General features: G+C 47.3%; 4 protein-coding genes across 4 annotated transcripts; 1 reads left to right on the forward strand and 3 right to left on the reverse strand.

The window, feature by feature from the left end:
• Positions 1-5714: 5714 nt before the first annotated feature.
• H6S33_004108 (uncharacterized protein) lies at positions 5715-6648 on the reverse strand (the record flags this gene model as incomplete). The annotated part of the gene is made up of 2 exons (XM_044835478.1): positions 5715-6521; positions 6586-6648. 2 exons carry the CDS (start codon positions 6646-6648, stop codon positions 5715-5717), a joined length of 870 nt encoding a protein of 289 aa, XP_044691642.1.
• Positions 6649-9829: 3181 nt separating this feature from the next.
• On the reverse strand, positions 9830-11582 carry H6S33_004109 (uncharacterized protein; the record flags this gene model as incomplete). The annotated part of the gene is made up of 3 exons (XM_044835479.1): positions 9830-9862; positions 9945-11472; positions 11524-11582. The coding sequence occupies 3 exons, from the start codon at positions 11580-11582 to the stop codon at positions 9830-9832; spliced, it is 1620 nt and encodes a 539-aa protein (XP_044691643.1).
• A 4702-nt stretch (positions 11583-16284) lies between these two features.
• Positions 16285-18125, forward strand: H6S33_004110 (uncharacterized protein; the record flags this gene model as incomplete). The annotated part of the gene is made up of 5 exons (XM_044835481.1): positions 16285-16411; positions 16473-16516; positions 16844-17609; positions 17668-17796; positions 17833-18125. The coding sequence occupies 5 exons, from the start codon at positions 16285-16287 to the stop codon at positions 18123-18125; spliced, it is 1359 nt and encodes a 452-aa protein (XP_044691644.1).
• Positions 18126-19055: 930 nt separating this feature from the next.
• H6S33_004111 (uncharacterized protein) lies at positions 19056-20713 on the reverse strand (the record flags this gene model as incomplete). Its single annotated transcript, XM_044835482.1, has 12 exons — positions 19056-19092; positions 19160-19445; positions 19507-19640; positions 19703-19843; positions 19911-19967; positions 20028-20159; positions 20216-20229; positions 20291-20315; positions 20369-20413; positions 20468-20518; positions 20584-20618; positions 20675-20713. The coding sequence occupies 12 exons, from the start codon at positions 20711-20713 to the stop codon at positions 19056-19058; spliced, it is 996 nt and encodes a 331-aa protein (XP_044691645.1).
• Between the last annotated feature and the right edge of the window lie 3077 nt (positions 20714-23790).

Here is a 23790-nt window from a genome sequence, read left to right on the forward strand (position 1 = left end):
GCATCGACGATCTGTCAAGTTCACTCCCAGCATACGCAACACCTATGTCAAAGGTAACCACTGCTTCGTTTCCAATATCACTGCAGGGTTCTTGGGAGAGCTCCAACCTCCAAGGCACACACCTCGACGAATTACTACCACTGACAGGATCTCTTTCACTAGTGAAATACGTTACCCAACTAAATGCTGTATCCCCCGCATTTGTCACTGACCCTTTTCTCCAACCACTTAGTATTAATTACCACGATCACAGAACTCATCGGACCGACAAAACCCCCAAGTCCCGCTAACCGCATCCATCACTCTATTTTTAATCCGGCAACACCCACCTGTATCCCTGCAGTACGCAATCCCTGCATGTTCGTTCATGCATGCAGCATAACCGGTTTCCCCTCTCGCTCCACCCACCAATAACACGCGCTAAAAATCCAACTGCATAAACAATCCCCGCCGCTAGGGTGGAGGTGGCAGTGGTTGGTCAGAAGATCGTGGATGAGTTTTTTAATTCTGTCTACCTACCTAGTACCAGGACGCCGGGGAAGGGTTCTCCCAACAAAACGGCGTTTGGTAAATTAAACAACTGTTGTGGCAGAGCGAATGGGAGCTCAGAGATGGAGGGAGAATGTGAATAGTAGCTAGCTAGCGTTGGGGTTCTTAGGCTGAGATCTGAGGGCGGATGGCGCGGCGATGGTGGAATGGATGTGATAGGTAGGATGTGCTAACGGGCTAGTTACGTAGGTTCAACCAGGTATCGTGGGATTGAGCGATAGAATACTCTTGAGGGGTTGCAGGGCAGGTAGGGAAGAACGTTTCGCCGGTCTGCCGTTGTGTTGGAGAATTCGGTCCGGATCCGCTGTCAAGTCCAACTCTGACTTCGAGCAGATGTCCGCATACGCAGATGAGGAAGCACGGGTTAGATTACATGGCATGTAGACTTGATTATGATGATGTAGTTAGGCGGATCAACCAAGCTTCTCCCTAAAGTAAGTAAGGGGTAAGGTAGTGGAGCGGGTAAGTGATCTAAAAACACATATCCTGCATTTACTCATCCGCGCCTATGTAGAGTGTGATTTTTGTGCCCTAATATATTAACTACATATTTATGCATGTCAGGACCCAACATAAACGCACCCTGTGACCCGACCACGGCCTTTCAATAGGCCTCATCCGCTATATCGAACCTTTCTGTACGTACCTCATTCCCTGGCCCAGTCAATACGTTACAAAGACTTTGGCCTTAGATAAGCTGGCTTTTAGGCAAGGGCTGAACGGTAGCACTCTTCACAGTTGTCGACACATCCCCTGTTAAATTTAACAATCGAGCTCGGTGTGTCAGAGATCTTATCAGGACATATCGTGAACCGACCAAACACTCACAACGTTACCATAGCTACTCGCGCTTAGTTTCCTTCTACTTTATTTCCTATGTCTGTTTACTGATCACAATCGCCTCACTCCGCAAACAATTGGCTGAAGTTGTAATTTTAACATTCGCAGGGCGAATATATGACGTTAGAATATCTACCTGAAATCAACACGTCAAGGGAACCTTGTGGGGGTACTTGTTCGATGTTATTACTGGTCGTTGGAGCGAGATATCGCGCAAAATTCAGATGATCATGGTCCTGCTAGAGATTGTCAGGTTCGAGGTTAGGCGCTAAGCCAGGATATGGGTTCCCTGTGATGTTAGAGACGCGCACAATCATGGGGTATCACTCGGTTTACTTGCTTTTCTCGTACTTTGAGGATAGCGCCCCCAAACACAGCGAGGACGCGAAAGGGGGGAGTTGCAATACTCGACTGGATAATATTGTTTTTTTTTTTCGTAGGAGATGCTCACAGCATGGGTCCCATGAGGCTCTAGTTATTTTTTTCCTGGGGCACTGTTTTTTGCGGCTCGTTCCGGAAAAGAGGGCGTTGGGGAAAACTTTTGGATCAGGCGCACATGTACATCTGGGGCGGGTTCAACTAGCAAAAAGTGACTTTGGTTCTCACAGCAATATGGCGCAGCGGAAGCGCGCCGGGCTCATAACCCGGAGGTCCCTCGATCGAAACTAGGTGTTGCTATCAAGTTCAATCCTGAGTGTTTGCATTAGAATTTATTTAGTTATTTATTTATTTATTTATTCCAGATGAGATCATCAGATAATGCAAGGTAATAATACTATGCTTGTACTATATAGTTAAATTAGAGATTGAGTACCCGATCACCTTATATTTTTTCGCTTCCTCTCTTTGATTGTGGTTCATTTTGCTTGTCATTGCCACTTTTCGTGGCATTAAGCTAGTGTGCAAGGTTCAGAGCAGGTCAACAGTACCAAAGTAAAGAACTATCTAAAGAGATATTCTGCGGTAAACTTTTGTCAACGATGACGATGACTATATACAACACATTAATATAGTATCTCTAACTCATAGCAGAAGCAAAAAGACTTAAGCACGTATGTAATTTTTACAACGAAATTACCAGAAGTTATATACGTATACAAAAATAGACCAGGATATTAAAGTTATATCAGTAGCTTTCTCATAGATTAGGAATATTCACCAATACCAGAACATGTTAGTTCTCTACTGACTCATAGACAATCACTCGGTAATGACAGTCTTCGCGTAGCGGAGCGTTCAGATTTAGAGGTATGCAGGGGTGCGCCGGCGCTGATTGTAATATGTGGTTAGAAATTTCGTGTGAAAATGGCCATCAATCAACATTCTCCCTGCTTGGTTTTTGGGTTGGTATGCTCGTGTGTTTGTTAAGTCCTGAGCGATTCGGCAGTAGGAGCTGGTATGGGACATATTTGAGACCCTAATACGATGACAACAAGGTTTATCAAGACTGAGGGAGTTTTATTTGTTGGCACCGTTTCTCTGTGCCGAGCGGTTTTCGTTGTCGTCCATTGGAAAAATTCTCGGGGCTTAAATGACGGGTGAGTCACTTTTGAGAATAATTCAGAACTAGAGAGCCTTGAGACATTTGACTCTTGGTATTACCAAAGCTTTCCTTGTTGCTCAAAGCGATTTACTCCTCGAAGCACATCGCTATTTGTAAGTTTTCGGAGATGCTACTTATTCTGTAAGACGGTATATCTGTTATCGCATCTATTAATTATGTATACTGAGGGCCGGTCATCAATTTACATATGAGAATCATAGGCGATCACTCGCCAGTTATGTTCTGCCAAAGGGCTTGGCGCCTCTGGCAAATCCCCGCCTTAATAAAGCTTATCCTTCTCTGGCCTTTTAGTACCCATAGTCCTGGTATCTGCTATAATTCAATTTGGTTTGGCGGGAAAATTATGTAGCTGGCGGGCATATAGAGGTGTGAGGCTTGACGGTTTGCATAGGACCAGGGCCTGAGTGATAACCTGTGAAAATTCTCTGTTTGATTGATTGATTACTTCATTAATTGGTGAAAAATTCTCTGTTTGAGAGACGAGGATCTATTGATCGCACTGGTACTTTGGCGGCGTGATATATATAAAATCCAATTCGCACAGGCTCGAAACCTCCGGCATACATATTGACCGATTTTTGGTGAGGTAAATCAACCCTTGATGGTTCCAACCTAGTATTCGGTTGGCCTTCATATCCCTGGTGACGCGACATTCACCCGAGTAATGTGGTTAGCCGCGATCAAACCGGAGTATTCTGTGACATAGCCCGAGAAATCTTTGCTAGCTTGAGAGTTGTCACCTCTGCTAATCAGCTCCCTCGCCTTGACGTACCTTTGTGATTTAGATGCGGAGGAGGCGTTGAAAACGGATGAGTATCAAATCATAGGCTCTATTTAGCAGATGTCTGCACCTGTAGATATCAAGTTGATTGTAAGAGGAAGCATACGTTTGAAGGATCAATGATGGGTGGTCTGGTAAACACCCGGAAGACACCATTACTAGTAGCAGAATTGAGGGGGTCAGCGACATTTAGAATGCCGTGATTCTTTGGCATGAGAGTGGATTGCACTTGGAATAGTCAAAAAGATATTATCTGAAGCTATTGTACTGTACCCTGTCTCCTTTCTCCTGTTGTGGCTGTAAAACATGTAGTCACATCATCAGCTCTTCGATGAATATCAAGGCGGTGTAGACATACCGAGACCAACTCCTTCCTTTTGGTGCGAGGTGCGAATTGGAGTCATAGCATTGTAGTAGCGGAGGGGGCGAGAGTAGAAACTTCCATCAAGATAGCGCAGATGGGAAAGTTGGTGAGTCGACAAAATACAAACGCCAAGGATTTAGCCAAAGCTAACCAAACCCCACAAGTGTACGTAGCTGCCGCGTTCTGACGACACACCTCAACAAGCTACAGAAGCTACCTATAGATCAGGCGGCTTCTTGAAGAGAAGACGTACTCCGTGAGCAGCTAACAAGGCAAGTGAAGGGAGGATAAAGGGGGAAGCTGGGGGATCCCTTTCATCTACTCTCTCATTGCGACGTTCATAAGCCGAATACTCTTTCTAGATCTGTGGGTATATTCTCCCTTGAGTTTTATTCTATTGAAATGGTATCATAGTCTAATAAAAAAGGGAATTGCAAACGACAAAAGATAGATCTAGCCCCCAAGGTAGGAGTAACTCGGCCCCCGGCCAAGCCATATTAATGTTCCCCGGAAGTCTCTTTAGAGTAGGCACCTGAATCTATAGCCTACGTTCTTCGAGGGCTACGTTTATGGCCTCTGAGTTTGTGGTTCAAGAAGAGTTTCTTTCACTGGAGTGAACAGAGGGAAAGAGTACATGTATTTACATGCCATGTTCGCTGTTAAACTGGCTTCATGGAGGATAAAATTACGTTTCCTTTCACTGACCACCAAAGCGCTCGAGATCTGACAGGACATATTGGCCTAAAATTAAACTGGGATCACAAGCTGCTATCGACAGCCCGATATCGGTCGGCATCGTCCTGTCGTCCTAGCTGGGAAGAGATACAAGCAGCCTAAAGTGTAATCTCAGTTACCAAACAAGCAAGGTATTCCCTACCATTCACCAAATCATCCGCTCGGCCCGCCTAAGTACCGACCCTGTTGCAAATGGAAGTATTCCAGAAGAATCGGCTTAGACGCCTAAAACCCACGTGGAAATTAAAGATAACCTGTTCAGGGGTAGAGGTGGTCTTACCACCGGAATGGTTGTGACGTGTGAATTCAGGGACTGTGCTTGAAGCTTGGATGAAGAAGCAGGGGTGAGATGGCTGAGCGAGATAGGAATGCGAGAGACGGCGGGTTAGGAATCGCACCTGAAGAGCCTATCGTGAAATTTCTGGACGAGATGTGATGATTGGTTCATGAGGACATGATTGTTTTTGTTGGGGGCAATGTTGGCATATGTTTCCCAACGCAATGGCCGGCTAGGTCTTGCCGGGTGTTGAGACAGCACTGCTCGATCAGGTAACCTACATTCAAAGGAAATCAGAATTAAAACACGGGGCTGAGATATAGTGGAATTCTGACTAACTAGCTGATTAGGAGTTACAAGATTTATTTACGTCGATCATAAAACGTCACTCGACTCGTACTCCCAAATTAAAGAAACTAAATGAGAGAAGAAAAGCTTCAGTAATTACAAGATCTCCCAAGTACTATCATCCAAAAACACCAAGCTATACAGTAGATACTCGTCTCTGACTGAAATCATTTTTTTTATACATTTATAGATTTACCCCAATTCCCAAAGCCCATAACACCGTCTCACCGTTAATACCCAAAAAAGTCCATTACACTCACCAATCTGTGTTTGTTCTCGCCTGGATCTTAATCGACGCCTCTGGTCTCTTCGGCGCCATATTCATCTCCATTACTTCCCCGACCTCCCCCCTCTCCTGTGGCGCCTCCTCCACCAATCCCCCTCTCCTAATCCCTTCCAACCTCTTTGGCTTACCACCTTTTGAGCAACTCGAAAATTGCCATGCCCCCGAGTACACCAGCGTACAAACATATCTCAACCACCAGTCCCTGATCTTGTTTCCTGTCGGCCACCAGGAATGAATGCCACCCTCATATGTCTTGTCATGGTTTGTGAGGAAGAACGGTAGCACCCTCGTCCGTGTTGACCGGCTCCCTACGTATGCTCCATGGCGCATATCAATCTCGGCTAGGTTCAACGTCGGATAGTTGGTCGCTAGACTCTGGATCCATACGATTTCGTCTGTCAAGTGCATCTGCAGCTTAGCAGCGAAGGTTTCCAAGATCTGTAGCACCACACTGCCGGAAAAGCTGTACGGGTCCACACGTCGTAGGTAGGCATCGAGATCATTCAACCCGCCCATGAATGCTTCATGCTGCTCAATATTCTCCTCTGCCATACCTTCGGTTCCAACTGCCTTCTCAATAAGAGGGAAGTAAGCGGCCTCCTCGCAATCGTGGTGGTTGTGGATGAATTCGGCCCAGCATTGGCAATAGGTTATGAAGTCTGCGGCATTGTAAGGCGTAATATGCATGCATTGGAGATAGATGCTATTCATTCCGCGGATTATGATGTTGTGAGTCAAGGCCATTTTGGAGGCGGATTTGATGAACTGATTAGTGTACTATGAGGCGGTTAGTAGGGATGGAGAAAAAGGAGAGGGGGGGGGGAATGACTAATGAACTTACTCCAATGTCGCAGGCTGGAGTGGAGATAAGAGGAAAAGGGTAGTCTGCCCAGGTGCTATCCATGATGATGTTTTTGAAGTTCGGGATTAAAGGGTGTAGTGAAAGTAGTAGAAAGGTAATAATAGGAATAGTAATGATAGTACCAGCAAACTAACGTAGCAGATGAACGAAGAAGATCAAACGCACCCAGACGGATAACCTATAGGTAAGTAGAATATTCTTGCAGTACGTCTCCAGAGCATCTCCAGCCAAAATATCCCCAGCTTAGAAGAAGGATAGAAGTAACAGTGATCAGCGCAATACTATATATACCCCCAATTGAGTTCCTACGTGATCCGGCTTCGATCCTCCTGAAGAAAAAAAAAAATCAAAAACCGATATTACCAAGTAACTACTAGAACTACCGCTCCAATTACACTATGAACAAGCGACAGGCCACCCCCCTCTACCCTCGATACTCGGCAAGAGGAGCTCAGAGTCTTTGCACATATCGGAAACCACCGGAGATCATTAGCTCTAGAATACGAAAGCAAATCAAACACGGAGGGCAAGAAAGAAAAAAGGAAGGGGAAAACGTCGTATGATTCCAGAAGAACGTCTAACGCGGGATGATCCCTGAACGTTATCTTCATCGGGCACTCGACAGGCCAATGATCCCTGTAGCTGGAATTTCCTGCACCCTGAACTCACGCGACATCAGATGATATTCCCCGTCCGTGGAAGGGAAAACGGCGGTAGTTGGGGCAGCCGTTTCGGGAGTGCATGCCCTTTGCATTCTCTCGTCACATGTGGTTAGTGGAGTGTCCGCGTCGCTTGAGGCTCTGTCTGGTATTGGTTGGCCTGTGCTGTGTTTGAGGCTTGATGCTGGATTGAAGTTGTCTCACCGGCGCGGAGGGATAAGCCCTGTACGACATGCAGTACACACATCGACCATCGAGGCTACAAACATTCCTAGCAGCAAGAAAAAGATAAGGCACATAGTTTGTGCTTCGAAGGAAATTAGCCTAGAGTTCATTCAACTGGAATTCGACTTCTGGACAGAGTCTCGACCGGCGTCGTGAGCGCTGTCGCAATTCTCGATGTTGTGTTTCAGGTGTAGCTAACTATTAGCCTGCAGATTGTTTGAGTACCTACTACCGGGCGAACTCAACTAAAGTTGACACTATCCATCGATCGACTATCGATAACACAGACAGACACCGGTTACTTTTCCAAAAGGTGTATGGAATTAGAATTCCAATTTCCGGGATGTGGTAATGTAGGTGGCCATGACGCCATGGAGCTTCGAATTCTTTCTTTAATTGCATTTCTGAGATTAGTTTGTGCTGGCTGGAATAGATGCACATGCTTCCTGATTGTGTTTGCCCTGCATGAGCGCGACTGGAAACGGCTGCTTAGCTCTGGATGTGAATACGAAAAGTCGCGTTATGGTCACCAGTCAGTATATACCTGGAGGGCACGCACAAGGTGTAGCTATGTACCTAAGGGTGCGAAGAAGGATTTAATTCTGTCAGCTGTCTTCTGTCGATGGGTCCTCGGATATATTTGTATTATGCGGAACCTATATTGCAGAGCTAGCTGGAATAGCGGTGGTTGTCAGATCGTCTGATAGCTGGCTGGGTGTTGAGGTATGGGAAGGCTGTGTTTGGCATAACTAATCGTCGTTGTGAATATCATGTTTTCTATATACACACAAGGACTGGGTATGGGCACACAAAGATCCATAAATCTTTGTGCAAACGACACGTATACTTCAACACACTTTCACACATTGCACGGTGCTCTATCTATTAACACATGCGAAACACGAGAGTAGATCGCTATGTATTATGGGATATGAAGCTTATGTCGGATCATCTTGCTGATATATGTTTGGTCACGAAAACGTTTCTCAACACATATACTCACCCCAATATACCCCCCCCCCCCCCGGCCTCAATGCAAGCAAAACCCGGTTCGCCTTCGATTCCGCACCCAGGCCCACCGTATTCTATTCAGCCGCCCTAAGCTCGCACAAAAATCGCCTATCTACCATGTAACTAGCCAGTGAGCTACCCTGCACTCTAAGCGAATTTATATTGCTGCCACGGGTAAAGCGCAGGGCAACGTCACTTATAATTAACTTACATGTACTTACTCTCTTACTCGTGCTAGCTTGATTACTAACTCTCGATGGAACTAATGGACAATCATGGACGGGAAATATTGAGTGCAGTAAACCTGGGATGCGTGGTTATATGGATACGCGGGGAGATCGGAGTGGGTGGGTGTGTGGGTGGGTCATGGTTTGTCACTCGGCGCTGGCCATGGGGGCCTCAGTTGGGGTTGCAGTGAGGGATTAGTATGCTGCTCCGTGCAGCTAACATTATATTTAAGGTGGTAGGAGAGCTGTGGAAATATATTGAAGAGTGAAGACTAGAGGTCGGCGGTCTGGGTAGTGGAGGAGGTTTGGAAAAGGAGTGAGGAGTCTAGAATGGTAGCAGGTAGTAGCTAGTAGCTTCTAGTGGGGATTGCTATGTATGTGGTTAGCGTGGAGTGCTGCAGGGGAGTTTTCGTAACGGTAGTCTAGTCTAGTACTTGCAGTAGAGATGCCAAGAGACGTCGCTACATAACAAGCAAGAGAGAAGCAGGCTATTACTCGAACCAGTAGCAGAGCGATGGAAATAAAGAAGAAATACTGTATTTTCCAACTGTGACTTTCGATAATTGTTGATTTATGGGGACTAGAAGCTGGCAGCCGAAACTGTCAATTTTGGATTTTAGCGGGGAGGTGGGGGGGGGGGGTGCGTTTGTGCTGTGGGATACACCGAGAGGATATTAGATACGGTGAAGTTTTGGTACCTTGGTACATGTAGTTGCTAACATGGGACATCCAGTGTAGCGGCATGTGGGTCCTTTGTCCTACAACGTATTTCGGATGAAAGAGTTTCTTTTGTCATACCGTTGTTATAATATGTAACCAGATTTATTTTGGCCACTGAGGGGAACTGTCCATTTTGCATCCCGCACTACAAGTACATGTAGTCAATTTTCAAGTGTCAATAAACAAAATTGACAGTTGGCAGATACTCTCTATTTGCCACCTGTGATCGATTGCGGACGTGAAAGGAAATGTTTGCTCATGAGAAAGGAGATAGTTTTAATATATGCTCGCTCGAAAATGCCAAATTTGCAAACCTACCCAAACCTTTGTGCTGACAACTTGCACGTATAAATAAACCAAAGAACACACCGTGAATGAACTTCAGACCTCTATCTCCTCCAGTTTCATCGCAACCTAACACACCACCAACCCCCATCCCGTCAGTAATAGCCCGCATATATTCAATCACAGCACTGGAAAAACTACATGTACTCACAATCTCGACATATCTCACGCCCACCACGATGCCATCCTCATCCACCAGGCCCTCCTCGCTCTCAAACTTGTCATTCCCCTTGTCCAGACACGTCAAGCACGAGATGACCACCTCCGCATACTTGGGCCCCATCGCCCCCGGCAGAAGCTCCATCGCCATGCGCAGCAGCAGATCCTTGATGATATTCGCCTTCCTCTTAACATCCTTAATCGCCAGCGTCTCCGCATCCACCTTCAAGTCCGGGCCCGGCTCAAAATACTTATCCTTCCCGTTCCACTGCACGAACGACGTCCAGAGCCCGATCTCGAGCAGGAGGACCCCGAGACTGTAGATGTCGTGCTGCATCTTGTACGTATCCTCCGGCTTGAGCCCCTGCCTCGTCGGATGCCGGTACAGGTCCTTTTCCCACTCGGCGTCCGAAACCATCCACGTCGCCCCATTCGCAGGCCGGATCTTCTGGAAGCCCACGAGAAACGGGATCCCCATCAGCGACTTGCCGTCCTGGAACAGCACGATGGTGTCTGGCCGGATGTTCTTGTGCACAAGGTTGGATGTGTGTACAAACATGATGCTCCGCGCCAGCCTCTTTGCCAGGGCGAACCGCTCGTTCAGAGGATACTTTGTCCGCCGCTCGTCCTTTGCGGCGGCCAGGTAGCTGCGGAGGGTGCGGGGCTGGTACAGCTTGTTCGGCCTTTCCGGGATCGAGAAGAGCACCTGGAACACTATCTCGGTCTTCTGGTTTCGCAACTCCTTCACCACGCCGTGGCACTTCAGGATGCCGAACGTCAAAGGCTCCGACTGTGCGAGGATGCGTGCCACGTCCCGGATCCCCGCCGTCGCCATATCGCCGTTATCGGTGAGGTTCTTGATCGTGATGGTGTCCACGAGGCACTCCTTACCGGTAGACGCCAGCCTGACGAGCTTGAGCGCCGAGGTGCTGTACGGATCAATCACCCGCCCGGTTTCACCCAGCTCCTTTGCCTCCACCCACCAGGTCTTTCTTTTTTTCTCTGCCCCGCCGCCCTCACCGCCGCCCGGCGTAGTCCCCCCTCCACCGCCGTCGCCCTGCATCGTGTCGCGCAAGCGTTTGATCTCCTCAGCTCCCTTTGTATCCCCCCGCGACCGCTGCGTCACCGCCGTCAGCTTCTCGTCCACGCGCGGGTTATTGATCCGCGCCATGAGATAATACGGTAGCTCCACCTGGGCCTGCCATTTATCTAGCTCTGCAATCGCGGCCTCCAGCGACTCCTTGACCAGCGCGGCGAACTTGGCGCGTTTCAGCCGGCCCTGTTTGCGGTCCACGGATTCGATCTTGTGTTGGGCTTCGCCCAACTTGCGGATCAGGATCTCGAAGAGCTCAGTGAAGTGCTGGTGTAGGGTTTCGCCGAGAACCTCTTGGAGGTCTTTGATGAGGCCGACCTTGGCCTCGATTTTGAGCCAGTGGTTCTTCAGCAGCACGGTCAGGTCTCTGAGGTCTTGCTCAGCGTCTTTGTAGTTGCGGTAGCGGTGGTAGAGGCTTCGGCCGGTGCTGGATGGGGGGGTTAGTGGGGGTTCTCCAATGGGGGGAGGGGAAAGGTACCGGAGACAGACGTCGGCGCCGCCGAGGACAGCGGAGATTACGCCGATTGCTTCGGCCATTGTGGGGGATGAGGGTATTCTAGGTGGTTTAAAGATGGAGAGAGAGTTCTGGGGATTGGTATGGAGGGGAGCTATGTGGAGGTTCTGGTGGTTGCGGGGCTACTCTAGAAGCGCAGGTGTGGATTCCCTGTCGTCGGGTTGGCCGGCATGCAGCTGCAGCATGCAGACAGGGTTTTGGAGCGCGAATCAGATGCAGGGCGGGTGGGGGGGATCTGCTCTACCACTCAGCAAGTGAGATCTATGAAAAGTGCGGTGTTGGGTACGTTATCTAGGATATTTTTTTATGTTTATTGAAGGTGGGATTTGATGTGTATAGCGTGGAAATTTGAGGAGATTCTGGAAATGAAGTAGGTTGCAATTGAACGTAGGGTTATTTGTGGTGGTATGATAAGAACGATAATGTGCATACAGATAAAAGTAGCCAGAGATCTGCCATGGATATCGAAGATCTATCTTCAAACCAGGCTTTGAAGGTCCGGAAGTGGAGAGTGATATGAATACACCGGTCTGCTGGCTGGGCATGGATGGGTTCGAAGATGGAGTGTCGATAGAAAGACAGCTTTTTCGTTCCAACTTTGAGATCGCTGTATGAATTGCCCAATTCGCAGTGGCTCGAGCTCAGAGAATCGATAGGAGTTGTGTTGGTATGTAGTAGCTCGGCTTCTCTCAGTAGATCTTTTGTATGTATATATTTACAAAAAATGTTTATGGAGCATTAAGCTATGTATGCGGGCGGGGGCTGTGTGCGTGTCGGCAACAAAGGTCTTTCGCCGGTATCTGGGAAGCGAGGAGTTAGAGGTCTGTGTTGTAGGAGCTTAGGGGGATTGTAGAGGGATAAGACTTACGTGGGGCCGGGGGGTGGTGGTTGTGATACTGGTACTATGTGGTTACCTAGGTTACGGTGTTGGCGTTGGCGGGGTAGACTGTTGGTGGGAACGAGTAGATAGGATAGGGTTGGTGTGGGTAGACAGCTGGAGGAGACGAGTAAAGGGTGGTGTAGGCGGTGATTGCGCGCAGTGTGTACATCTGCGTTGAGTTCGTAGGTTGAGGCTTCGGCGTTGAAGGTCGCAATGGCGCTGCAGTGTGAGCAGCGAGACAACCTGCTCATGCCATTCCCCCCTTTTTGGCCAGACAGAGAAAGAAATGCCCTTCTGTCGCTGCTGCTTTGTTTTGGCTGGGTAAAATCGTCAATCTTGGCATTTGGGGGTGGGGAATCACGGAATATCACTCGCGATTGCAGAGGTTTCCCACGGCCACCCATTGTTTACATCCCCCAGTTTTCACGCTGACCCACCTGCCTACAAGTGTTTAAAGGGCCCTTCCCCCCACCTTTTTCTCTCTTCCTTCTTCCCCCCACCACCACACCTTTTCACCGCCAACACAACAACGACGACAAAATGTTTTTTCGACAACAAAGCCCTCAGCAACACATCAACACCACCACACAACAGCTATCGACCTATCTATAACCTTACAATCCTTTCTAGTTTCTCTTTCTCTCTCTTTCTCTCTTTTTCTTTTTCTTTTCGTAGTCAAACAAGAAGTGTGCAGTGGACCTGCACAGAAGCTTCACACCTCTCGATTGATCACGACTCTTCTCACCACACAATGCCCACCGAGGGGCGAAATCAACGTATGTATAATACTAACTTAGTGACATATTCTTTCTTTCTTTTTCTGTGAACAAACAAGAGGTGTGCGGTGGGCCTGCACAGAAGCTTCACACCTCACGTGCACGGTTGGTCACGAGTCTTTACACTAGACAATGCCCACCGAGGGGTAAAATGAACGTATGTATAACCTTAACATTTATCTCCCCTTAGACTAGACTGGACTGGACTGGACTGGACTGGACTGGACTGGACTGGAACTGGACTGGACTCCGGATTTTTTTGAAAAATTTTCTCTCTGTGGGGCGCATGGTAGGTATACGTATGTATAACCGTGATAATCAACCCTTGAGGGGGCAGGTGGTCCAGTGATGTGTGGATTTAGCTGCACTCTTTAGCTACACATCTCTAGGCTGTCCTTCCCCCTCGCCTTTCGAATTGATGGTGTTCTAGGATTAGGTTTTTCTTCTTGCCCCCCGGCCGGGCCTTTTTTCGTGTGTCTTGCCTGCGGGCTTTGTGTCACTTAAAGTGACTTGAACAGCTAAGTTACCATTTCATTTTCTCTACAAAAAACCCACAAAACCCAAAAATATACCAAACGTTTTTCGGCCTTCGTGCCATGGCTAGCTTGATTGATGTCCCTTTATAGGGTGTCTTTCTTTGCCTTCGGGCTTTCAGTACGTGTCAGTGTGTCAGTGTGTCAGTGTGTCAGAGTCAACTGGGTCTTATGTACCCGTCCTGTCTTTACATTTCATTTTTTTTCCTTACTTATATTTATGATCAAACCTGTAACTCAAAAACTTTGTCTCAAAACCTATGTCCCCCCCTTTCCCCGATACTATTCCCCCCTCCAAAAAAAACAAAAAAAACAATCACAAAAAAAACAAAAAAACCCCAAAAACAATCACCAAAAAACAAAAACTTGGTTCTGGGGTTTTGCCCAGAGCCAAGTGGTACGAAGCTAGCATTTCCTTTTCGTTATTTTATATTATATCCTGTATCAAACACTTTGTCCCCTCAACTTATATTCCCCCTTGCCCTCAAATACTGCCCCCAAAAAAAACTTCCCCAAAAAAACAAAAACACAAATCTGCTACTCCTTCTCCGTCTTGTACGGACTTTTTTTTTCGATCGACGTCTCTTTTTGAGTCGGTTCAACAACAAGCTAAGTATCCCTTCTTGATTTTATTTATTTATTTGATTATTTTCCTTCACTAAAATTATTTTCTTCAACAGATAAAACGTATTTTATATTATTATAACATCGATGCGTGAGCTTCACCAGCTTGGCGTGACGACCGTCAAGCACCGAGAAATCGACTCGAGAAGCTCACGCAACACATCAAGAGATACCCCCCTTCAACTTACAAACAAACCCTTTATTAACGTCTTTTATCATCTTCTAGGTCTCGATTGTGAGGTTTTGCTCACACTGTGGGGATTGGCTCTTTAGTTTGTGCCTGAACTGTTGGGGTTCTGTGCCTAAACTATAGAGTCTTTTGGCTCAATACCGTGGGCAGTCTACTCTCTATGGCTTACGAGTTTGGTCTGCCCTTGGTACGCACAGCTATCACTCTGCTTTTTATCGGCATGACGATTCTGCGCTGGTGGGATGTTGGCACGGCTATCACTCTGCCTTTATCGGCATGACGATTCTGCGCTTGGTTGGTTGGTTGGTTGGTTTCTTGAGTTGACATTATAGGTGTCTAGTCTCTGTCTTCGTCGGAACCGTTGGCTGGGGATTGGGCATTTGTTTTGTCACTCAACAGAGCCGAATGTTTTTTAGAGAGTTTGGGTTGCAGCTTCTGGGGGGTTGTAATTTGGCTCTTTGGGAATATTAGGCTCGGTGGGATTTCGCATTGGGGTTTGGCTCGTTGGGATTTGGCTGTGTGGGGTCTGCACTGTGGGGTTTGGCTTGTGTGGGGTTTGGCTTGTGTGGGGTTTGGCTTGTGTGGGGTTTGGCTTGTGTGGGGTTTGGCTCTATATGTTTGGCAATGGGATTTGGCTTATGGTGGCTGTTGTTACTGTGCATGGTGATAACAACCACTTTGTGGGATCTGGGGGTTCAACTATCTTACCTGGTCGCTGTACGAGGTGATGGATGAGCTGCTTGACTATTATGTTAAGTAACTAGATGTAGTGAAGGTATTCAGTTTCTGTCTTTTACGTTCTTCGGTGGTCTGGAATCTAATTGGAATAAAGAAGTAGGTAAGAACTTCGTCAGGTTTCTGATGGGTGGACTCCCTAGGTGATACAGACTGCCACTTGCTAGCAGGTGTTGAATCATACTACGGGAGTGAGATGAGTGGTGGAGAGTTAGTCCTGGGTCGTTATAAAGAGTTCATAAAAGCTACGAACAACTCCCGAGTAAGGGCATGATACGCAATTTATTCTGATTCTTTTGTACGCATCTCCCTTCAATCTATGGCAATTTGCTTAGAGAGGAATGTTTAGTTTGAGTCTAAGATCATTGCATAGGAGGAAGAGACTTCTGAAATGGCTGGAGAAAATATGGAAGTAGTTGTAGAGGGTCATCATCTATTCTAACCGCAGAATAGATGGTGAGCTGGCTCGCCGTCGGAGGAGCACCAGACTGTGGTTACCGGTACTTGCTGTATTGTAAGGACCTCTTAGAAGCCCTTGAAAGATGCAAACAAAGACTAAGATGGGATTAATCTGCGACTTGCAGAGATAACTTTGTAAGTATCCCCCTCGGATCGTAGTTTCTTGCAGGCTGTAGGGAGATAGCTAGAGATGAGACTTAAAACTAACGCTACTGTAGAAGAGGAGGGTGTCATCGAAGGAGCTAGAAGAGGGAAATCAGTATAGTGATAAGACAATTACTTCTGCTAGTCGTTACGTTCCGTTTGGATAGAGCTACGAGGGCTGGTCATCCATTGTCGCCGATGAAACCCGCAAAAGCAAGAACAGGCGGATATAAAGGTACTCGGGATAGAAGATACAGATGGCCGAGAGGAGGTTGCAAGCTTGGCCATGATGCGGGAATAGACTTGTTGCAGTGGTTGCGGGTGAAAGCGGTGATCGCCAGTCATGCAGCAGCCTCGGCCTTCGAAGACTAAGATAGATGTGTTATGAACTTTCAAAGACTGTATTGGGGGGATGAGGCAATATCAAAGGAGTCGGAGAGTGTGATGTTAAACTCGTTGCCGGTGGAGAGAGGGCTCTCCGAATTTGAGTTGAGCTTTGAGTTTGTACACGGTATGAACCACCCCTAATATCCTATAGCTATCAAGCACCAGCACTAATTTGGAAAATGTAGGTCCCGCAGTTGTAAAGTTCGTAGCCGGGCGGGCTAGTCTGATTGTATAGTTGATGTTGATGTGGCCTGCTCGACCCATTCGCGATCAAAAGAGGAGGACAGTTCAGAAAGGGAAGAGGAAACAGAGCTCCATGACGATAGCTGGTAGTGTTGGAACCGCAGCGGCCTAAGATGTACTCCGTACTTCTGCTCGGTATATATTTTAAGTGCACCTGTGGCTGATGGTTGCAGAATGGGATGGGAAATCCGGTAGCTGAGGACACATTGTAGACACTCAGTCCCGAGATGAGTGCTCTGTAGACTGGGATTAGGTAAAAGCTTGACTGTAATTTCGATGCTGGTCGAACAGCAGCTGGCTAAGAAAGCTCCAGTGGTCAACGTCCGGAAAGAGACGTCTGGAAGGCCTGATTGAAGATCTTGCGGGCTGGAACGATAGGATTAGGCGCGTTATCGAAGATGTCATATGGATGAGTCTTTTGACAGCCTTCCAAGTACAAAGTGTTGCCGAAAACCCTGATACAAAGACACTCGGCTTGGGAACGAGTGCGAAGATGAGGAAATTGATACTGGTTAGTGACACTGCGTCGGACTTACTTATTCCCTATCACAAAGTCAAGAACCAGGTCACAGGGGTTGGAGGAGGCTCTGGGAGTTTGCGGATGGCCGAGGTAGACGACAATCCCGTTCTTTTGGAGTACAAAGACTACGGACCAGACAATAATGGCAACATTCCCGATATTACCGTTAGACAAGTTCGCCAATTGACCACCCTCCTTCACAGCCAGGAGGATGCAGGTTTCAGAGTCCTCCCGTGCAGAGGATACACCAATGATCGTGCAGGGTCAAGATTGGGATTTGTTTACGACGTACCATCTGGGGCACTACCGAAACCATTGACACTTGAGTCAGCACTCAACTTGAGCTCTTCTAGATCGAAGAAACCATCAGTAACTGCTCGTCTAAAGCTAGCATACAACCTTGCGGAGTCTCTTTACCTATTACATACAGTTGGATGGGTGCACAAAAACCTGAACAGTGAGAGTATTGTCTTTTTTACGCCAGAAAAGAGCTCCACCGGTTCTTCTAGGAGCATCTACGAAGCACATGGATTGTTGGCTTCGAATATAGTCGTCAGGAGTCCGACTTTTCTAGTAACCGGATGGAAGATCGTATAGAGAAAAATATGTAAGTTTAGCTCACTATCTGCCGAAATGGGGTTTTAGGTTGACTATCATCTGGAGGTATCGCCATTGGGAACGCTGGGGAAAGCCAACTGCTCGCTCTGCAAAGATACACGACATATATGGTGAGCCTCCAGATGACAGTATGTAGCTATTAATCTGAGATCCAAAAGCTCTAGGTGTGATCTTTCTCGAGATCGGACTCTGGGCAAGCGCAAAAACACTATCGAGGGATGGCTTCCAGTCCCACAGTTATGATCGTGAATACGTCAGAGATGCGCTACGGAAGTCGGCCCAAGGTAAGCTAGGATTCGCAATGGGCGAAAGATATGAGAGTTTGGTTTTGTTGTGCTTGGAAGGCAGAGAAGAAAGGTTTGGGGTGGAGAACGATGACAAGTTGGATACTCAGTTGCAGAAAGAGTTTCGAGAGAGGATTGTCGAGGTATTAAAGCTTGCAAGTGAATGCGTCTAGATGGATAGATTTATAGAACGGTTAGCTTGGGATGGTGACTTAGGCAACCAGCTTTTGGGACTTTAGGGAGTTTTTCATATCAGAGGTATTTTATTTTCATGGAATTATTGATTCTCCTGTATTTATCATATCGTTTGTAAATTAGCCACGGTTACACGAACACGAAGACTGCCAAGGATACCGAGTGATATTTCATGACCCAACTATGCTTGCTTTAACCCCACTCACTACCGATACCCTTCCCCTCTTCCATTACCGATCTCGTGATAGCTTTCTCGTATATCTTGGACTGAACCCTTGTCTACCGGGACCATGCTAACAGAAAATATTCCGGTGACGGATCGGTCCTGATATCAAGAAGGCCAAGAGGCGACACATTACTATTCCTAGGCCCAGGCCACCTGGGACTAAGCGATGATATTCTGAAACCTGGTACGTCCATTATCATCATCCTTCCCTTCGTATCCAGGCCAATCTTACCCCGCGATCGTATGGTCGGGCTACGTTTCTATCCCACACAGATGTATTGTTGATTGGTGATACAGGCTAAAATGAAGTAAACCGGAAGACTCTGATTCTGATGTCATGCAAACACCAGATTCTTAGGCCAATCCCGTTTTTCTTTACTCGACTTCGGAGATTAACGAACCAGACGCTTTGCTACTTTCCAAGGACAGCCTTTTCTCATCCTAAGCCAACTACACTGCATCGAATATTCGAACACCACCTCCCAGGTCCCTAGCTTACACTACACATGCTAAGGACCTCGTCACGTAATAGAATATTTGAAGTGCGCATTTTTCATTTTTTTTGTTTCACTTACATCAACACACAACTCGAAGTACCAGCATCTAATAGAAAGCTTTACTAGATATTTATCCACCATCCTAGTCCTCAATTGCTTACTTACCAGCAACAATATCGCTTCTCCTACTCATCAAGCGGTTTCTGCCCATAGTAAAGATGACTTCCCCGGATGTCAGTATCGCTTTATCCACTAACGTGAATACCAAAACGAGGTGGAATGAACTCACTGCTTCCCATAGCCATGGATATGTCTGTTTCGTGCCTGCTTCAGCGACATCTGTATTACATGCCTCGCATCCTCCAAATCCATTCCCAACACATTTGTGAATAACTGGATGCCAAACGCTTCAAAGCCCGTGTCTGCCGACATCATGACATACGCGCCCATATCCTTCAGTTTGCGATTCGCCGCCCAGGGGCCAACAGGGATCTTGGCGAGCTCGTGGTGGACATTGGTAAAGCCGGTCTTCTCAAGGACGGGCTTTAGCTTGTCCGCCATGGTAAAATCGGCGCCTGCGGATATGGTGATTAGTGTTGAGAGAATGGAGAAGAGGAGGGTAGAGGAGAGGAGAACCAGTGGTTTCGACGGCTTTGTTGACGAGAACGTAGAATTTCTTAATCTCGAGGCTATCTGGAAGGGTGTGGTCATCGCAGAAGATATCCATCTCGTACTCGGCACAGTCTATCCATCCTCCAGGCTTACAGACCCTGAAGACAAGGTCAGCGATACAGTTCTTGGTTGTTAAAGATAAACAGCGTATGTGGACTACCTGTAAGCTTGCTTTATCAGTTCATCCCAGTCCTTGATGGCCCCGCACATGTGTCGGATATGCACCAAATCGAAAGAATCCTTCTTGAATGTCCAGGCAAGCTCCGCGTCATCGATCTGGAACTCTACATTTGGTGGAACCCTGCAAATCACCCGTGGGGTCAATATTCGTAGTGACTCTTAGGGCTATGGAAAAAGAGGCGCCTTACCATGACGGTTGGATGGGTGAGATATCTGTACCGATTACCTGGGCGGAAGGATACCGTCTATTGGGAGACTTAGTAGATTTTTCTCCGAATCTAGAGAAGAAGCAGGTGGAAACTTACTCGCCAACATCGATGGCCCAAATACCGGTCCCGGTGCCAATATCAAGAATCTTCTGTGGGTTGGAGTCGATAGGCGCGAGGTGGAGCTTGTCCTCTAGTAGCATGAGGTAGATGTGGTGGATTATGTCGAGTCTGAGGAGTTGTTAATATGGAGAACCAGGCAAGTATGAAGGAGAGTGTGTGCTTGCCTTTCTTGTTCGGCCTACATGAACTACAGTCAATAATCTTTGAATTCACAGCACTGGGGGGGTGCGGGGGCATACCTCGTCATTTGGAAGGGTGTATTCTCTGGATAGGAATGCATCAGCGTTGCTCTCCCAACCAAGGATGGAGATGTTTACCCTCCTTTAATCGCAGCATATCTTCTGCCATTCTCGTAACGGTACCTGTATCCGCAATCAGCACCTCGTGTACAATACCGCAAATCCGTCAAAACATACTCATAGATACTCGAAGTCAACGACTGAGTCGAATATTTCGAATATTTACTCCTGAATAACAACTGTTAACTATCTCCCCGAAAGGCGTCGCGGTTAGGGGGTTTTCTGTGGCGTACGAAGCAGCATCACCATCTGACGACGAGGAGTCATCCTAGCCATTCACGCTATTAGGAGGCCAGATTCACAGTAGGGAAACTTGGTACGAACATAATCGGAGTCAACTGGGATAGCCTGATGAAATTCCATTTCTTTTTTTTTTCTTTGCTATGCACTGTCCAAGGTGTGATGGGGAGAAGGTGGTAATGGGAGCTGGTTATAAAGGGATGCTAGGGTGACCAGTCACTCTGTCGCTGCCCGGTTATGTACAGCTTTATCATACACTTGGGCGGTACTCTAGAGATGCTATTGCATGTCCATAACACTAGACTCGGTAACATGCAGATAGTCAACACCCCGATATATCGAATTTCAACCACAGCTTTCAAACCGACCCAAGCCAGACAACACAGCGGAAGTGCAACACCGATGAGACCCCTGCTGAACCAGGTTGGATGTACTTGGTATCCGTGCTTGGTATAGCGTAATCACAAATTGTAGATCCTACAACTCTTGTGAGTTGCGTGCGGTATTTTTAAGGTCTTTCGGCCTAGGATAGGGATTGGCTGTTGTAAAGCGAAGCGGCTCGACCGAGAAGGGTACAAAGGCCCTGGAAGTGTCAAACAGTGCGCCGAGAAAATTGAAGTTGAATGTGGGTTAGTTGCCGCAGGTTCGGTATGGAGATTTGTCCTCAGCAGGGACACTCGCGACCCCGCTCTATGTGTGTCCAAAGATTCTAGGGACTAGTTCCTTGAAAATCACAAGTAGAAATTTCCCCGGCCTGTGAAAAACTCTGCAAAGAGATCCACCTGCATTGGTTATTTGTCCTAGCTGCTGCTCGTAACTATGCATTTCCTTACCGCGGGCGAGAGCAAGTGAGATAGAGTACCTAGGTAGCTGTCACGCGTTACCGGGATTCCGGTAACAATTATTATTGATATTATTGCAGGTGGCTACATGCATGCCTGATTTCCAAGTGGCACAGTAGAACAAACAATTCATAATTCCCAAGGCCATTCTGCATGCATTAACTCCTGGGCCCACATAGCCATACAATTACTCTGAGAGGGAAGTCTTAGGTATTAGGATTGAATATATCTCGAGGCGAATCCTTGAGTCTTGCAGCCGAAACTATTATATCATATCCAACTTAGATGTCTAGGTGAAAGTCTCCAGTGAAAGAGATCTTTCTTCTCACGGGGTAAAAGTAGACGGAGCAACGCACGGTATTTTTTAGTTTGAGACCATAGGTTCATATACTCTAGAGAATCACCAGTAGAAGTCTCTTTTATTTTCGTAGAGTACATAAGTGCCTATGGAGAACATATTCAAAGAAGTACATATATATTCTCTCCGGGGCCGGGACGGGCCAAATTATTAGCCAGATTTCCAAGACCAGATCGAAATGCTTCGAATTCCCCCCCTCGAGTTCCCCCACCCCCACCCCCACCCCCCCCCCCCCCCCCCGGGGGGAATCACCACAGAGCACTCGCCGGGCACCCAAGTAGGCATGGCGGTAAGCCTCGGGAGGTTTCGTGGGCTTCCCAAGACCGATGCCCATTGTTATTGGATCAGCTAGAGTAGGTATGGCGCCGGCGAGGTTATGACCTACATTTCCGCGCATGTATCTCCCCTCCATTAACCACTAAGGTCTAAAGGCGGGCGAATAGTAATAATTCACATGAATAGTAACACTTCTTGGCTTCCAGCATCCTGGACCCTTGTTAATTCGCCGGTTGACTAAGTGTATGTATACAGTCACTCACGGGGTGAGGCCAATAACTGAGTTGACTTTGGGAAATTACTGCAAACACAACCATCAGACAGGATCCGCCGTCACTAGGTGAGCGACTGTACTCGAAACAGCTAGCCGACATCTTTCAATAACGGTTTCCGGATTGACTGGACAATTAATGAGTCGTGCATATTAGAGTCTTTCAGTGCAAGCCAGTTCTTCATTTTCAAAGCGAAAGGGAAACTCATGCAGCCAAGCCTGCGTCTGCCATTGCTATCAGAAATACTGTACAGTGTAGAATCTTCAGTCCCCAAGTATTTCTCAGCATGCAGCTGCAAGGTCTTCTTCCCCTATGCCTTCTTCGTCAATAGCTTCGGCTGCATGAATTTCCCTTTCACTTTGAAAATGGGCTTGCCACTGCCAGGTAGAGTATGCAGAACCCCGGTCCGGTCCGGAAACACAGGCTGCACGCTGGGGCACTGACTTACTGGCAGGGAAAATGTGTATGTAGACGGCCGGGACTGTAGAGTACTCTATGTAGCAGTATGTACAGTACAGGTTCAGGTGGGGGTTCATTGACATGTCACGCCCACATGCACACATAGGTACACACACGCTCGCGCGCGATGGAGTCAGTACTCATACTCGTACTATGTACATAGGAGGAGGAGGAGGAGGAGGAGGAGGAGGGGATATCATGCTGAGGTAGTACGGACTCTAGTTTCCGGTGGCGTTTGACTCGCCAAACTGCTGCGATAGACGCGAATAATGCCTGTTTTGTGCTAGCCGTGGGCGGCGGCGGGAAGTGCCGGTGTGTGTTGTGCCGCGAGAGGGAATATACATACACCTTCCTGCTCTAGAGCGCTCTCACCGGTGGACGAGTCGTTGGTTAAAAAAAAAGCAGTAAGTAGATCAAAACACAAAGCAAAACTAAGCGCGGTCGGCAGCGCATCGATTATAAACTCGCGATAGAAATCGTCGAGCACCTACTCTACACTTTGCTCTCCTTCAGTGACCGGGAGCATGCTCGACATCATGGTACAACGCTAGATTCCCCCGGATCAACCCGTTCAAACACAACATGGGCGATTTTGCCTTGCAGCTGAGACATCGCATCCCCACAGCGAGAGGTGGGACAAATCATAGTGTTCCAGATATTGCAGGTACAGATCGGGGGTTTACTACATACCAAAACAACCGAATACATCATACTACATGTAAGGATAGACGCCGGGACGGATTTATGATAATTTACAAGGTGGGGATCATAGTTTTGGTAATAGATATTATGAATAGCTGTTGCTTGTTCTTTTATCACCTTTACTGGTCGGAAGTTGTCCCTTTTGTAGGCTAAAAAATACAAATTAATGACTTATAAATGCAGATTCTATCCTAGAGACTCATATGTCATGCGTATGATCAGAATATCTACATGTATCTTCTTCAGTCGTTTTGTTGTGTTAAAATATTGGAATCAGGGTGCCTTTTGGCG

Source organism: Morchella sextelata (genome assembly GCF_020137385.1).
Source record: "Morchella sextelata strain SCLS chromosome Unknown scls_16, whole genome shotgun sequence".
In the NCBI taxonomy this organism is placed as follows: domain Eukaryota; kingdom Fungi; phylum Ascomycota; class Pezizomycetes; order Pezizales; family Morchellaceae; genus Morchella; species Morchella sextelata.